General features: G+C 37.5%; 1 protein-coding gene across 6 annotated transcripts in view; it reads left to right on the top strand.

Annotated features, from left to right (window-relative positions):
- The first annotated feature begins 438 nt into the window (after positions 1–438).
- csmd3b (CUB and Sushi multiple domains 3b) overlaps positions 439–18,171 on the top strand; it is a 373,951-nt gene continuing 356,218 nt past the window's right edge. For all 6 annotated transcript variants that reach the window (XM_026288598.1, XM_026288599.1, XM_026288600.1 and 3 more), the window contains exon 1: positions 439–907. In XM_026288598.1, coding sequence (XP_026144383.1) covers positions 733–907 — 175 coding nt within the window. In that variant the 5' untranslated portion in view covers positions 439–732. The remainder of the gene's footprint in view (positions 908–18,171) is intronic.

Consider the following 18,171-nt stretch of genomic DNA (forward strand, 5'->3'; position numbering starts at 1 on the left):
CAATGGATTGTTTGTGCCTTCATGAAAATAAATAAATAAATTCGACAAATGTTGCATTAAAAACCCAAATGGTAAATAATAAACCATGCCAGTGTAGCATTTGCAACCGTATGATCTATTTAAAAAAAAATTGTATATATAAATAATAATAATGTAATATATATATATATATATATATATATATATATATATATATATATATATATATATATATATATATATATATATATATATATATATATAGGTGGTTTGATGGTCTTAGCTGGATGAGTCTCCCAGTCTAATAGTCCTGGTTTACATCTAATTTAGCTGGTAAAAAAAAAAAAAAAAAAAAACCTTGCTGGATAAAATCATCTAGTAGACCAGCTTGCCCAGATCAGTGGACCAGTAAACCAGCTCAGATCGCTTTTTGTCTTATCCAAAACCCAACCCCATCCCGCCTCAGGACAGGTGCTTCATTATTCATTCATTTACCTATAAAAGCACTAAATATTTTATTTTAGTAATGATGAAACGGTGAGATCACACAGTTAATCCACTGAATATCAGTGAATAGCAGTGAATAGGAGTCAGTGAGCGAAAACCCAGCGCAGAGAGTTTGGCCCCTTTTGGCGAGATGGTTGAGTCCTAGTCAAGGTTGCTGTGGGATCCCAGCATCACCGTTCACTTCGAGCCACACCGCGATCCGCTCCGCTTCTGGCTGAGGGAAAGATCTACCACCTTCATGTGAATATGAACATAGATGACACAGAGGGGCACAGCGTCAGAGCAACGGGATTCCTGTCCGTTTTCAAGAGAGGATGTATTAGATGTGGTCCGGTGGACTCCCAAGCTAAGAAAATGGGGATTAAAACTGGAGTTACATTTTGGAATCTGATATTTTTTATGATGGTCACATGCGTGCGAGGTAAGTCATCAGTCTCGAGGAGTTATTTCGGAGGTTTTGCATCAGTGTATATGCATGGGAACGAGCTTGGAGTGGATGTAGGGAGAGGAGAGCCAACCGTGCAGCAAAGGCTTGAGAAGAGAAGCGCATTTACTCAATGCAGGCATTGAGCGAGGACTCAATAAATATTCTTGCAGTATGCTCGAGCGGATACGTGAGTTGCTTGTGGTCATTAAGTGATGGATCACAAAGTAATGTAAGGGCGTTCAGAGATTTTATCCGAGCTGTTTTACATATTAACAGCACGCAGGGTGTTTTCAAATAACCGCTATTAGGGAACGGCTAATTACCGATTCTCAAATGAACGCGTGTTTCGGGAGCTTCTTTTCGGGTAACGCAGCTCAATATGGGCTGGAGATGGAACGCGAATCACGATTCCTTATGGTATGGCTAGTTGATATACAGCCAACAAAATGCACCATTGACACATGTGTTAGTCTATAAGTAGTCAAGAACATGCTGGATAACGTGTGGCACGTAGGATTTCGACCTTACACTTGTCAGGGTACCATCTCACCCAGCATCTCGCGATGGAATTGACGCGCCTGGACGCCTATTGATCAGCCTTGATTTGGACGTTTTAACTGTTGCACGCCGTCTCCATACAAACAGCATAACATCACACACAGGGTTGAAGCATCCTCGACGTTTTCAGTGGATTTATTTGGAGGAGGCTTGGTGTGAGCTTTCATCTCGGTGATTCTTAGTGGGATACGGAAATTATAAGGCTTTTAGAAGTGAAGTTTTAGAAACGTGCTAATTGTTAGATTTCTGGTAAAAAAAAAAAAAAAAAAAAAAAAAAGAAAGAAAGAAAGAAAGAAGAAAAAAAAAACCTTTGTAGTTTGATTGAATTTAGTGGGGTGGAGGCAGCCCCTGGGCAGCACTTCTGCCTGATGTATCTTGGTCATTACCACCTGCCTAGCATTTTAATTTGCATCAGAGCTGATTCATCTGATGCTAAACGGTTTATAAGAACAGTACCGCCAGCACAAATCTAATCTATTCGTTGTAACTCATTATTTTATAAATATAATCAGATAGGATATTAACAGCCCGTTTATTTTTCTATGATCTTGATTAGACGCTTAGCGTATCGAGAAGCCTATGTAGTTACGCGGAATGAATACTGAAAAGGGTTTGATGTGTTTCCTAGTTGGACTGGAGAGATATGGATAAACAGCAGTACCGGTGTCCGTAAAGTGTGCGAGATGCAGTCTTGTTGGCCGATAACCCGTCGCGTGGTGGCAGTGTGACGAGATCCCGAGGATAATTAATGCGATCTAGACCTCACATCACTGACTTACTGCTAGATAGAGAGCACGCGCGCTATTCAGTGAGTCATTCCGACATCCAGTTGTTTAGTGTATTTTAGTAAATACATAAACTCTTGGTATGAACATACTGTATATTAGACTTTAATTCATAAGACACACACACACACACACACACACACACACACACACAATCTTAAACCAGTTTAAGATAGTTGGCTCGTCTTAGGTGGTTTAACATGGTCTTGCTGATCTCCTAGCCTAGTTGAGATGATTATCTCCATTTTAAGCCAGCAAACTCGTCCAGCACGACCAGCCTGGGAGACCATTTTAGGCTGGTTTAAGCATTTTTCCACCTAGCAGGGATGTGGTCAGTAGATATATGCTTCATGGTTTAGGATCAGCAGGCCTTATGACAAAACGTAATTATGAACATTATTTCTACAGGCGCTGAATTAAAAATCCACTGTTCTGGAAGCCAGTTGCTCTGCAGGAATCCAGGTGGTAGATTTTTATAAATGTGCTTCATCTCGCTTCTTGCAGCAAAGGCACATTTTCTGATATAAGGAAAACCAGCAGGGCGTAACTGGAATGGGAGAACATTGTGGGATCATTCGAGAATTCATGGGGAAAAAAATAATATTATAATTTTTTTTTGAGTTTGCTGATGTTTTGATAGTGATATAAAAAGTTCAGCTACAGGCTTTGAAGTCGAACAATCCAGTATTAAATGTTTAAGTACATTTATGCATAATTCAAATGAAGTAGTTTGATAAAATGGAGCAATAAAGATTTGGAGGATGAAAAAGGATGCTATATGGGCCATATCTAGGACATTAATTAAAATTTAAATTCTGTATAGACAATTTCTGTGTTTTAGGATCTACTAACGACAGCTTTAACTTTTCTGTTTCCTGCTTAAGCAACCGGAAGTGAAAACAAATTGACTGACTGTCAAAAAATGGAAACAATTGGTCCTCAATAATAGAGCAGAAAAGTCTTGTTTCAAAGTCTTGTTTATTTCCGTAAATTATACCATATCCAATTTCACAAAACAGTAGGACTATTTCAGTTTGTTTATTCTGAAAGACTGCTTAATAAATCAAAATTTAGGAGAAAACCTAATATATTAGTCTAAGGCTGTTGTGGTTAACCTGCCCTATCACAAACTAAGTTTGCCTGGCTGGCTACAACCTATTTAATCGCATTTGTTTTTCAAATTAGTTGCTATAAACTGACCACAGATCACCAGCTAAGCCAAATATGTATACCCAGTGGTGAACATATGGACCCACTGAGGACAAGTCCTTAGGGGATGGATTAACAGCTGGAAGAGGCATCATACTTGGGATCAGTGCCCTATCTTACAAGTGTAAAATCCAGCATGTTACAGTTTGCCGCTGCGTAACACTGCCTCTTCTCTGGCACGCCTGAAAGAGGCTTTTAATCTCCATGAGCAAAGCATGCTGCTGTAGAGCCAGGTGCAGAACAGGGTCATTAAAGTCCCCAGATGTCTGCAGTCAAATAGATTTTAGGAACTCCTCTTCTACAAAAACCATGTTTAGGGTTATTTGTATGAATATGCAGCACTTATAGGAAGATTTCTAGCAGCCGTTGAGGCCGTGATTTCTAGAACCCATGAGGCTTGTCGTCTAACATGTTCTGTAGTGTTTCCTGTCAAGTAACAAATGGCACACTGCCCTCAGGTTGGAATTACGTCTTGTGGGAAATTGAGCAGCCTCAATGAAATGGCTCCAATTAGATGGTTTCTCTTTATTGGTGGTCACATGCATAGGACATAAAGGGACATAAATACCTTGGAGGGGAATATGTTATATCAGATTGAAGATCTGTGCTTCTGCTGCAGACGATACTGTTGCTACTTGGATATGTGTCACCTTTTCTCCCGCCCTAAGCAGAATTGATCGGTAGTTGGAGTGATCTTCTCACAATAACAGAGTTTTGCTTGAATGTTCAGTGGATCACCTATAGTTTTCCCAGGACTAAGCAGGATTGAGCTTGGTCAGTACCTGGATGGGAGACCTCCTGGGAAAACTAGGTTGCTGCTGGAAGAGGTGCTAGTGAGGCCAGCAGTGGGTGCTCAACCTGTTTGGTGTGTGTGTGTCCCATTACAAATCCCAGGATGTCTTTCAAAAAGAGTAGAGGTGTGACCTCAGCATCCTCTGACCATCATGGCCTCCTAACAATCACCATATCTGCTGATTGGCTTCATCACTCTGTCTCCTCTCCACCAATAAGCTGGTGTGTGGTGGGCAATCTGGCGCAATATGGCTGCCGTCGCATCATCCAGGTGGATGCTGCACACTGGTGGTGGATGAGGAGATACCCCCTGACAATGTAAAGCACTTTGAGTGCTTAGAAAAGCACTATATAAATGTAAGGAATTATTAATATTATTACTTTTGTCTCTTGACTTGTACTTGACTACATCTGAAGTGTTAAACAGCTTGTAGTAAAAAACACTGACAGATGGATGCCTTTCAGAAGGGATTGTTTTAAATTAGTGGACAAGAGAAGAGGTAGTTGGAATACAAGTTGTTCCTTGTGGGGATCTTTTAAGGGTCATTTTAAGAAGCTTTGATATCAGGCTTTGTGGTTAGGCCTATTAAAAATGAATGAATGAATAAAATAAAATATGCAGTGTAAGTAGGGTGCAAAAATGAACATTTTACCAAACCTTGCCAATAAAATGGTGAGTGAATTTTACAGCTGCACGTATTCATTATTGGCAAGGAAATGCATTTTACGTTATTCTTGCTGAAAAAAATTATTTGCATATTTTCAGATTTGCTAATGCCGAGTAAACTTACGGCTATGAAATTGTATTTCACTTTATTTTTTATTGAAGATAATTAACAATGTCAAATCTGCTAACTTTGTTCATTTACCAACCATAAATATTTGTTAGTGATATGAAACTGTTTTGCATTATTTTTGCATTACAATTTATAATTTTAAAAATCATTCTTCTGGTTAAGTCGATAAACCAGTAGGTGGCAACAAGTGACTGTATAATGAGTGACTCATTGAATCATTCCTTCACACAATTATTTAAAATCACTAATTCATTCTGGAATTAAATTATTGAATTATTAGTCATTGAATTATTCACTAAATCAGTTGGTAGCACTGATTCATTCAGGAAGATGATCGGAGAAGTGAAACTATTTACTGTGGCTTTGTTTGTAACTTCATTGATGGATAAAATATACACCATGTAACAGGCAATATTTTGTCTATAAAGTAGGCTGCTGTAAATGCATATGCATCCACACATACATACATATGAACATATGAAGGGGATATTCCACAAACATGTCATTACATAGATTTCTAGATAAAAAAAAAAGATATTTCACACAGACTTCTGATATCTTAGTAACATTCAACAGAGTTGAAAGTTATGTTGAAAGTCCATTTTATTGGCTTAACAAGTTTTTACTTGGTGGTGTGCACATAATAAAAATAGCATATATACCCAACCTCATTTTGCATTTTAATTATTATGTGTCTAGGGAAATTGCCCGAAATCCCTAAAGGTCAAACTTCGGAAAACAACATTTTGGGATACACCTTTAAGGCTGCTTCAAGTACAGAAGTCTTATGCAATTCATTAGTGAATTACGGATGGGATTGTCAGATGGTGTTAATACCATCCTAGGCATTATTACAACATGCTGCATTTTAATGAATATTACATATCTATACTATTATTTCATCTTCAAAACATCTGCGTTCATGCCAGCCTTTTAAGTCATGTCAGTGGTAGGGTCGGTGTCGGTTGGTGAAAGCCAGCAGGGGGCACTAACTATTTCATCAGTGTGATCTATGGTCCCGACCTCATTACTTTCAGTGCATGAAGCACTTCACAAGTGATTTTATTTCGACACACTAAGTTGATCTGCTACAAAAAGAGACAAAGCTTTATTGTAGAATATACAGTCATACTGAAGCGTTTTTTCTGACCTCAAAGAAGTGAAAGGCTTCCAGGGTGACAGCAGTGTTGGAAACATGGTCTGATTGGAGCCCTGTGTCTGTCACGAAGGATCAGGAGCAGAGGTGTGGAGCTGTCTGTTTTTGCAACTCATTCTCACCACTACCTGTTGTGACAGAGTTGCTCAGTCCATACACACCTATAAACATTCACAAACACATTTACAAACTGCTGCTACAGCCGCAGTATCAAAAAAAGAGAGAAGCGGTCTTTGTTTTTATCATGCTGGAATACATCTGTACTGCTGCAGTATCCAGGAGCTGCTTGCTTTTGAGACATGCTAGATTCAAGGGAGGAATGTATTTTTTTTCCCCCAGTAATTTACTCTATAGTCTATTTTCATTTCGGAAAACATTTACATTACTACATTTAAAATGTAATATCTGACTTTTTACAGAGGTTATGCCCCATTTAGAACCGAATTAATAATGCTTTTTAAATTTTAAACTTGATTTTGCAGTTGATATCTCACTTTAACTCTGGTTTAAATGCAGTAATGCAATATGAAGATAAATGTAAAAAAGTGTTTGTGTGACCCACAACGGACAGCACTGGACAGGTCTCAGATTGCAAGGAAAACTTGTATTATTTCAATTTTCCAACCATTCATTGTCTCATTCTGTTCTGACAAACTTCTCAGTCTCAGATAACATTCTAATATTCATGATCAAAGCAAGATTACAGTGTCTTCCAACAAAGTATAATTTGGCCAAATGGTATCCATCAAAGCACTAACCCTACTTTACTGTATATTACATACAACTCAGCAGGACAATGAAATGGTTGCTTATATACTAAACGGATGCTACAATTATAAAAGACTTTATGTGGCCAGACATGACTGTCTGGTTCATCTGGTTGCAAAGGTAAGGACTTTCAAAAGGTAATCTGTGGACATGATAGTAAGATTTACAAGCATTGCACTGTACGATTTAACTGGTTTCATCATAACACATCTGATAAAAATGTCAAATACTCCTGACACTGTAATTGTAAATGAGGTTCTGAAATCTGTATGTATCTTTGAGGTGGGCTGCTGTTTTGACCTATGTATGGATACTTGCTACTATTATAAACTATTGAAATATCAATAACTGGTAGATCTCATTACCCAACTTGGATACAACTGTAAATTAATAGTTCTAATGTATGCACTTTATGATTCTTTTCAATAAAATAAGCTCTATCCTATATGTGTGACAGGGACTTTAGAATCATGTCTCTTTAAGTATTTTGAATGAAGTATATCAGATAGCAATAATTCATTTTGATATTCAAGTACATTCAAAAGTAAGAAACTAGTAAGTCAAAAGTAAAACTAAGTAGACATTTTAGAGAAATACATTTACTGGATTAATGTTTTGCCAGAGTATCTTTCTTTTAACTCAAATATATTTTGTCCACCACTGGCTATTCAAAAGCATTCAGTTGATATAGGCTTGCCTTAATTAAATCCAATGAATCCATATGTATGCCTGTGTGTGGCTGTACAGTGCTATTTTTACCAGAAGACTGGCAAATTTCCTAGACAAGTTGGACCTAGACTTCTGCCCTCATCAGAATGTCCATGACCACGGTCCAGAGCCAGGCTTTTTATGGGTCAGCTTCTGTGAATGAAGAAATGACATCAAAGTCGGTTCTGAAGTGCATTGGCTTGACAGAGAGGAGTCACCATCCCTCAACGACAATGGCGGTGATTCAGAGGAGGTGGGAGTGTGCGGCGTTATACGTTTGACCTTTTGCCATGTACAATTTGCGAGAAGGTCGTATGCGCCGTTTGCTTTCCCCGTCTGATTCTTTCTGCCTCATTGTTTTCAGCAGAGATGCGTTTAATATAGTCAGTGATATATTTGAGGCCTCATTGTTTCACAAGGGAGGCTTGTTCACGGCCGCTTCTCATGGTGGGCCTCTTGTTTGAGGGGAAAATAACTGTCAGTGTGATCTGGGTTCCCTTGAATCGGGGCTGCCTCATGCTGAGCCTCTCTGCCAATTTCCTCAAAGCTCATTTACGCTTTTATCCCTCCAGTTCCCGTCACATATGTTGTTTCCCTTTCGTAGACAGCAGATATAAATAATATCTCTTTGAGTTCGCATTGGAAATATGACGGAGGGAAATTTTTGTAGCGGACGTTAATGAAGGAAGAACGACACCGATACCTGTCGTCGGCTAGAGGACACAGCTGGATGGAGATCTGGAGTAGCTTGACCCCTTGACCTTTCGTTCCTAGGCTTCTGGCTTCGGCGGAGGATGCAGCTGCTTACCGGGTTGTCATATTACATGATTCCATAAATTCATAAACCCAGTTTGTCCCAGAATTCCTTGCACTACAGTATTAATATCATAAAGTGCTCGTGACTATGACATACAGTCAACAGAAGCTGAGATGTTTTGCTACATTTAAAATACTAGATGCCCCAAGCAAACTGTAATTCTTAGAAATGTATCCTATTTAATAAAGCATAAAGAGCTTTCCCACTGAGCGGGTTTCTTTGTAGTGTTGCTATTTCAAGTTCCAGGTGCCATTCAGCCACCATCTGTATTGAATCACCACAATAACCTGTTTAAACTAGTTGTGCGAAACAAATTTCGTTATGTAACCCTTCTCTACTCTGTTCCAGCTTAAACGTCTCTGAATCACGACGCCCCTGTAAGTTCATCAGATAACGCAATCTCAGAGCGCAATCTAATTAAAATGGCAAACATTTTAAATTAGTGTGTGCTATTTTGGTAGCTTGTGTCCACAGAGTTTGAGATATGCAGGATGCAACTTCATCAGTTTTACCTGGGCCAAAGGCACCTTGAGATCATTTGTTCTAGTCCAGCAAGATTTAAAACCAAATTTTGAGTTACGGCCCTTCACTTTATCTGGTTGACTGTGCGTGCTGTGAATGCTGATATTAGGAAAGCTTATGGCCTTTGTAATTAAGATTCATCATCACTTTGCATATTTGAGATTGCTCAAGAGTTATTTTTCACCCAGAATGCTTAACTGGGGGAGTTAACCATCCATGTCACATGGTGTGTGTCACGTGATTTAACGGTGGTTCATGACACAAAGCTGAAGGCTAATGTGATCTCCTGTGAGCTTTTAAAATATTACTTTATTTGAATGGGACTTTTTATAGTTTTGTTGTGAAGGGTTTGGACTCATGCCTTGAACGATGTTAGACGAGGATTACTTTGTTCCAGCTATTTGCGTCCTGTAGCCATTTCCCTCTGTACCTGCAAATCTAATAAGGCTGGAAAAGTTTTTGGAATCACTTTCACTCCACAGAGGAAATAACAACCTATCATCAGAATTCATATGCTTTAACAGACTTTGAAAGGCCTAAGACTGGCTGAGGGAGAGAGTTATAATGACTATATATAATTGCATCATGATTTAATATTGTTGTCACAAAGCTACTGTGGTATTGTTTAAGTATAAGTGAGGTTCTATAAATAATATTATTGGTCTTGTTAAAAGGTTTGATGCACTTTCAGTGCTATAATGACACTGGCTTTGTGTTTTTGTGAGAACAGACCAGAATGCATGTGTCTCAACTATGAAGGCCGATCAATAGCTAGTAAGGGGGAGAAGATGAGCAGGTGGAGTTGTAATTATGATGTCAGCAGCAGGTGTCTGGAAACACATTCGCGCTCATCTTCGAGATACATTTGTCCGCAGAGCCACAGAGCCAGCCGTCAGTCAGTTTCCAGACTCTAGGCCATTGCCAAGAAGGAGGTTATTGGCAGAATCCTGTACCAGCAGATTATTTATTTTTATTTATGTATTCTAACATTGTGTAAACTTTAGTAAAACTTGTATTTACTGATTAGATATGTGTCCCATTAATGTTATTTAAAGTAAAAAAATTCAGAATATGGTTATTATCAGAATAACATGCCAAGTCCCAAGCCCTTACCAACTATCTTTCCAGCGTATGAGCTGTGACGTCAAAGGCGGCAGACAGGAAAAAAAAGTCAATTTCACGCTTTTTAGAGCCCTTCAGGAAAAAATCTGTCACTTGTAAAATATCTACTATATCATAAAATACATGACTGATATAGGCTATATGTTGCTTGCAAAAAAAAAATATTTAATTAGAGTGCATGGTTACTTGCCTACACACACACACACACACACACACACACATATATATGATTATGTATTTTAATGTGAACTATTTTAGAACACTTCGTATTCCTATTTCTATGGAGACACATCTTGGTAATAGATAAATATCTGATATTCCTAATCTCAAATATGTAATGCAAGTATGTATTTTGTCTTTTACTGCAGCACACTCAGAAGGAGTTCTGAGTCTTTTGGATTTAATTTTGTAAGATTAAAATTAATTTTCCATTTCTCCTGGAAAGCACAAAAGTGAGTGGCTGAATAATAAAGTAACTTTTGAACTTTATAGATATCTAGGCTGTCAATGTTTTACATACAAATTATGTTTGAATGTTTTTTTTAATTATTATTTTTATTATAATTTTCTCTCCATAGACAAATTGTTTATTTTTACGAAGTACATTTTCTTTTTTTTTAATGTGCATATTTATATTTGCAGTTGGGAAAAAAAGACTTGTGATATAGGATCGAGTCTTTCCGGTAAAAGCATTTTAAAGCATTATTGTTTTTTTTTTTTGTACACATTTGTTTAGTTTTTTTTTTTTTACACATTTGGAAAAACGTCATTTTCAGGTTCTCGGACATGGTTCTAAAAATGCATTGCTTAAAGGGTTAGTTCACCCAAAAATGAAAATTATGTCATTAATGACACCCTCATGACGTTCCGTAAGACCTCGGTTCATCTTCAGAACACAGTTTAAGATATTTTAGATTTAGTCTGAGAGTTCTCAGTCCCTCCATTGAAGCTGTGTGTATGGTATACTGTCCATGTCCAGAGAGGTATCTCACGTTTTAAATGCAAAATTGTCTACTGTGCAAACTGCACCTCGTTATTTCAATCATAACATAAGCACAAGGGTATTATTTCATTAATGTCAATATACCGAATAATCTGAAATACAAAATCATTGATGTCATACATTCTGTCTTTGCTTTTCACCAAGATCACACTGAGATGGTATCATACAATCTGACAAGCAACAATCGCAAAAGACGACAAATCACACTGTGTGCATCCACTTTACACCCCTGTCCGTCGGTGCACTGCAGTGTTTAATAACATAATAAACTAAGTAGTAGAATCAAAGATGAAGCAAACGAAAAGAGCCCAGTAAGAACAATAGAGAAATCACACCCCAACACAAGCATGAGTGAACGTCTGAAGGAATAAAAGGGTTTCGCTGCTAGTTTGCGGTAAGACGCAAATCCCTCTAATTACCAAGAGAACATTTGACATTTTTCAGAAGTTCCACAGATTTGGCAGGCTTAATTATCGCTGGTGGTTGCATAAAGTAAAGGGCTGCACTCCTAAGTAATGTGTTTTTTTTTTGTAATAAAGGATAAACTTTCCTCTATTCTAGTAGCCCAGAACTCACAGCATCACCCTTTTTTTTCCCAGCTGCCCTGTGGTGACATTTGGCATTTCTTAAATTACTTTGCTGATACGACCACTAATTAGGAATGAAAAACACTCCCTTTTCATTTTCGACGAGGCTTCTTGGCTAATTAGCTTTTCGTTGCAGTGCAGTTTTGAGCGAGTGGTGACAGGAACTAGTGCCTCACCTCTTAAAACCTGTCAAAAAATGGCCATTCTACATCAGTAAGGCGCCGGCCATGACCGTGCATAGATTTCTGTAGTAATTTGATTTCTAGCAGTCACATTCGTGGGCTTGTTAAAGTTTTCTCAGATCAGGTCATCTTCAAGATGCCGAGGATCTGTCTGTCCTCCTACACTTTACATTGTCACCCTTGTTTCTCACACCCGAGAAATTTAGTTTGTTCTGGAAATTAGACGCATGAGGTGCAAGGTGTAATTTGACCCATTATTTACATTCATTTGTGACTTTCCTTAAGTCTGTGTGTTTAGTTGCTTCACCCCACCGCTGAGACCCCACAGGCTGTTATTATCTATTGTGTACGTATTATAAAGGAGTGCACAGCTGCTCATTGTAGCTTCTAGTGGCATAATTATAATATTCAGTAGCGACTGATACTGCTTAATTGGATCTATACAAACATTAACTAGATCTTAATGTCAGATATACATAAAATATATACAGTGGGGCTCGAAAGTTTGGGCACCCCTTGCAGAATCTGTGAAAATATGAGTAATTTTCAAAAAATAAGAGAGATCATACTAAATGCATGTTATATTTTATTTAGTTCTGTCTTGAGTAAGATATTGTACATAAAAGATATTAACATTTAGTCCACAAGACAAAAAAATCGCTGAAATTATTAAAATAACCCCACTCAAAAGTTTGGGAACCCTTGGCTCTTAATACTGTGTGCTGTTACCTGATGATCCTCGACTGTCTTTCTGTTTTGTGATGGTTGTGCATGAGTCCCTTGTTTGTTCTGAACAGTTAAACTGAGCAGCAGTCTTCAGAAAAATCTTTAAGGTCCTGCAGATTCTTCAGTTTTCCAGCATCTTTGCATATTTGAACCCTTTCCAGCAGTGACTTTTGCATCTTTTCACACTGAGGACATTTGAGGGACTCAAACACAACTATTTAAAAAGATTCAAACATTCACTGATGCTCCAGAAGGAAACAAGATGCATTAAGAACACGATGAAGATGGCCAAATTTGTCTTATTTTGTTGAAATAATTTTTTTTTCCATTTAGTTCTGCCCTTCGTAAGCAACAGAAGATACTTGTATGTTTCCCGGTACACAAATTAAGTACAATTTACCTTGAACTTCAAATTCCAAAAGTTTTCACCCCCCAGCCCTTAATGCATCTTGTTTCCTTCTGGAGCATCAGTGAATGTTTGAATCTTTTTAAATAGTTGTGTTTGAGTCCCTCAAATGTCCTCAGTCTGAAAAGATGCATCTCAAAATCATAAAGTCACTGCTGGAAAGGGTTCAAATATGCAAAGATGCTGGAAAACTGAAGAATCTGCAGGACCTTAAAGATTTCTCTGAAGAACGCTGCTCAGTTTAACTGTTCAGAACAAACAAGGGACTCATGCACAACCATCACAAAACAGAAAGCCAGTCGAGGATCATCAGGTGACCACACACAGTACCAAGGGTTCCCAAACTTTTGAGTGGGGTTATTTTAATAATTTCAGCAATTTTTCTGTCTTTGGACTAAATGTTAATATATTTTATGTACAATATCTTACTCAGGACAGTACTAAATAAAAAATAACATGCATTTAGTATGATCTCTCTAATTTTTTCAAAATGACTCGCATTTTCACAGATTCTGCAAGGGGTTCCCAAACTTTCGAGCCCCACTGTATGTACAAAAAAAGTAGGTTCTTGAATGATCGAACCGAGTCCAACACAAAAATATAAATTAATATTTAACCACATCCTGTTTTCTGTAGAAAAATCCAGTGATAGTGCAGTACGCTTAAAGAGGTAAATACATTAAGCTAAAGAGGGGGAAACTAATACTAATTTAGTTTGCAGAATAATACGTATCTTAAATAATAACCTCAGTGTATGTACGAAGCAGATTTTGAATAATGTTGGTAATCAATCAGTTTGTTTCTCATTGACTTCCTTATTGTCATAGTTGAGTATGCTATCTCCTTGATGCCTTACATATCAATTAATAGTAGAACATTGTTGCTCCAGGAAGTGGCAAAAAGTCTCTAAAAGTCTCCATCTCTATGAGTAAATCATTGAGTGATTCATTCAAAATTCATTAATTCAGGAACGACACAAGCAACTGTCTTTATAAGTGAATCACTGAATCATACACTCAACCGATTCATTCAAATGACTTAAATGCGATGTAACTAACCAGTGATTGTCTTTATCAGTCATTTTCTGTTACTTTTAAATAGCCTAATATTAATAATTTGTATACTGCATACTGTTATACGCTAAAAAGTTTTATAGACCTTATTTAATTTTTTCCCATCAGAATACATGAAAAAAAAAAGAAGAAATAAAAACCTAATTAAACAATGATAATTGAAATGTGATATTTTGGGCTCTTTGATTAAAAATCTTTTTGTGCATGCTTTTGTGCTGAAAATTTGGTAGGATATGCCTTCATTCCTACATTATCGAATGTGACACCTTTCGAATCTCTGCATATCTTGTTCGTAGGGATGAGAGATATCTCAGGGATTACTACTTATGTCTTTAAATGCAAATGTCAGCCCTGCGGAGGCTCCACGCTTAATGTTGAATCATGCTGATGTTTTCATTCAAGCACCCTTACACAAATCTCAAGATATGTTGAGCCTTTGCTTTGGGATTTTCAGACCCTAGTTTAAATGTCAAGTGCTCCAGCTGGAGATGGTGTACAATGGCCTTTGAGATGTTGCCCCCTGTGTTTCGGGCCTCTGTCATTCCACTGTATATTTGCCTCTTTTCGACCATCTCCTCTTCCACCTTGACTCCGCTCCCTGCTGTCACAGTATAAGGCCGATGGATTCCAGCAGTGCGATTGCTTTCATACGTACAGCAGTTTTCAGTGGAGCTCATTCACTGACACACACATAGACACACAAGCAGGTTGCTGAAATGCTGTGTGAATGTTCACTAGTTGTTAGCAATGCTTGAAGGTTTTTTTTTTTTTTTTTTTCATCTTCTCTTATATTGATGTAGTCTCCATATGTAATGACATCAATGCTGCATGGCTTCAATGTCAGACGCTACATGCCTTCTGCACTTCGTTGCTTTTAATTTGCCTCTTTGAGTCAGACATCCCGACATCCCTGTTCTTCCAAAGCCCTCGATACATTAATTAAAGGATTTCTGCTAAAGTGTCCTTTAGGAGCCAAAGCTATGGGAGGGGTGGCAATGAAATTATAAATAATCACTTCCACTCAGACTGCCATGTGAAATTATAGCCCAAATATGACCTGTTTTGAGTCAGAACCTCATGTTAGTTTAATGAGCTGTTGGGGAACTTAAATAGTGTGACATTCACTGTAGTGTCAAGTCTACCTGTATAGACTTCATCCTGAGAGGTTTGTTGTGAAGTTCCAGGACCTGTCATCACACAATATGTGTTTTGTTTTTAAAAGAGACATCGGTGTTATTTTAAGTGAGGAAGAATCTTTTTGAATTTTGCAAGAAATATTAGACAAGAGCTCCTTTTGATAAGCACAAGTTTCAAACAGTATTTGCCTCCATTTTTAGACTTATTATGCATGTAAATTTTCATTTGGTACACTCATTAAATTTAACTGGAAAATCTTATTCCAACATGTCTTTTCAGGCATATTAATTCATAGTTTGAATAACATTTTAGGGTTGGATTGATTAAATTAATATATTAAAACTGTTATTTTAATAGATTTTAAAATGCTATTCATGTCATTACACCAGCCTTTATTCGTCTTCATGTTGAAAACAGGTACTGTGTGTGTGTGTGTGTGTGTATTAACAGCATTTCTTTGAAACTGAGATATTTTGTAACATTATAAATGTACTTGCAGTCACTTTTGATCAAAATAATCATCCTTAAGTATTATTTCTTTCAAAACAACAAAAAAAGTGTAGTACCAGTAATATTGCTATTCAAAAACCAAATTTTGAACAGTAGTACATATAAATTCATATCTCATGTTTTTGTAAATAGCCCAAATGTTATGTGAACGTTTATATACAATACAAAATTATATTTCAGCTACCTCAGTTTAAATTCAAAAATTAAATTGAAATTTCAAAAGTATTTGTATTTTGCACCATCCTGCTACTGGAGCGGATTAATAGAACCCACTGGTGCTGTTGGTAAAGAGATTGCAGTACTTGAACTTTAAGCCAGCTTCCTAAAGAGCACAGGCTCCATGTAACCATAATGAGGGACACTTAAGCCCTTCATCTGTATTCAGTTTGTGGATTGTCAATAAACCGATGGAGATACTGGTCTTCATGGAATCATAGGTTTAAGGCGGAGGTGAACTCAAATTGCTGAGGCAGGCCTAGAGAGGAGATGAAGAACGATTGTATGTACAGTGATCGTATATCATCAGATATACTGTAACATCTAACTATCTTGACTGATTTTAAAAGAAATATGAAAGTGATTTCTAAGGATTTCTAAATTTAGGCACCCATTGCAAAAGGCCAGCTGTCGTTCATATGTATTTCTTCAGTCCAGCTGGAGAGGAAATGGTTAACAGTATACAGTACATAATCCTTTCAATGGATGCATTTAAAAGAGAATGAAACATTTCTGATTAAAAATGGGTCTGTTAGTACTCGAGCTCATTAACAAATCCTCTTTCACAGCCTTTCTTGTAATGGGCTGAGGGAAGTCCGTAAGGACAAAGTTTGTACAGTCTTCAAAGCCTCAGGACTCAATATTTTTCTGCATCGACAAAAATATTATGCTGAAAAACTATTTGGCTGTCTGCATCTACCGGCAGATTCCAAACACACATCATCTTTGTGCCATCACATTGTTCAGATATTATAGCTTTAATGAAAATGATTTATTCTGATCGTAACATCCTTAATCATTTTTGGATTTTATATATTCACTCTAAAGGACTGAGAGACACACAGACGGTCTTTTGTTCAGAATTAAGAGGCTTTTCACAGTCCTTCTTGACGTGTTTGGAATCGACTTGGCCTTCAAGAAGGGCTGTGTTTGCTGACCATTTAACATGCTCTGGCATGTGCTCATTCTCAACTCACTGACCCTGAAGAAATATGCACAACTTGTGATGTTTCATAAAAATGGATTCCGGGCATGTACTGACAGTACACTGAATTTTTCAGTGGACCAAACATTTCCACAGAAATAAGATAGTATGTCGTATTACTATAATTGCATTTTCAAATATTTAAAATTTGGTGTATAATCTGAAACAATTTTGTATAATATATTTTCATAATAATAAATTATATTATGAATATATAACTAATATTTGATTTAACGAAAAGAAAGAAAGATTAATGTTGAATATATAAGGCAGAGCAGTGCTGTAAAAGGACACTTTCATTAGTTCAGCTGTCTACTTTCCTCCATTCCCTCCAAAGTCACTTTGCACTTGTGCTTCTAGAACATTCCTCGAGTTCCTTCTGAGAAGTGCTGCAGTTCAGTGATAAGCATTGCTCTCTTCCACATTCATTCTTCCGCCATTCTTCCCTGAAGTCCTAAAGTCCTATCAACGCCTCCAGCCAGTGTGTGTGACAGGGAAAGTGTGTGTCTTATGTGTGTTTTTATCCTCCTCCCTTATGTTTTTGTTTTTGTGCAATGTGCTTATAACTTTACATCATGCTGTGCTTTCACCAGTTTCGAGTTTGTATTTTGTAAAGCCCTGAGAGGTTATACATAACTAATTTTTTTTTTTTTCTGATTAGTTCTATCCTGTGTGTTTCACACAAATGTTCATGTTTCACCTTTTCTTTCAGTTTGGGGCTTCAGTTGCTTTTCTGTTTGCCTCGAGTAGCATCACAGGCACAGTTTAGAGAGCATTTAAAATGAGAACAGCCACATACGGCACAGACACACTCCAAACACGTAAGGACTGCTGCTGCTCTCGAAAAAATGTTTGTTTACAGCAAACATGGAACATTCATTTGAAAGTGCCATTTTTCATAGTCACATTTGGGAGCAGCGCACTGTTTCTTTTGAGTGGCCACTGTGTTAAAAACATAGTTAGTGTTTTTCAGGAAAGCATTTGTCGTAATCCCAGTCAATGAGCATTACTGCCGTTGTGCTGATGCGATTTTACAGCACACAAATATATCCGAATTGAAACAATGAAGGCGGCTCGAGACGCACAGCATCTTGGCCCTGGTTTTCAAAACGTGCTCTTCCAGGCATGAGAGAACGCAGGCCCCCGTCATTGTTGGCTTACCATCAAAGTGAGCTGGGAAACAAGGCTAACCAGATGGG

This window comes from Carassius auratus, chromosome 19 (assembly GCF_003368295.1).
Source record: "Carassius auratus strain Wakin chromosome 19, ASM336829v1, whole genome shotgun sequence".
NCBI classification, from domain to species: domain Eukaryota; kingdom Metazoa; phylum Chordata; class Actinopteri; order Cypriniformes; family Cyprinidae; genus Carassius; species Carassius auratus.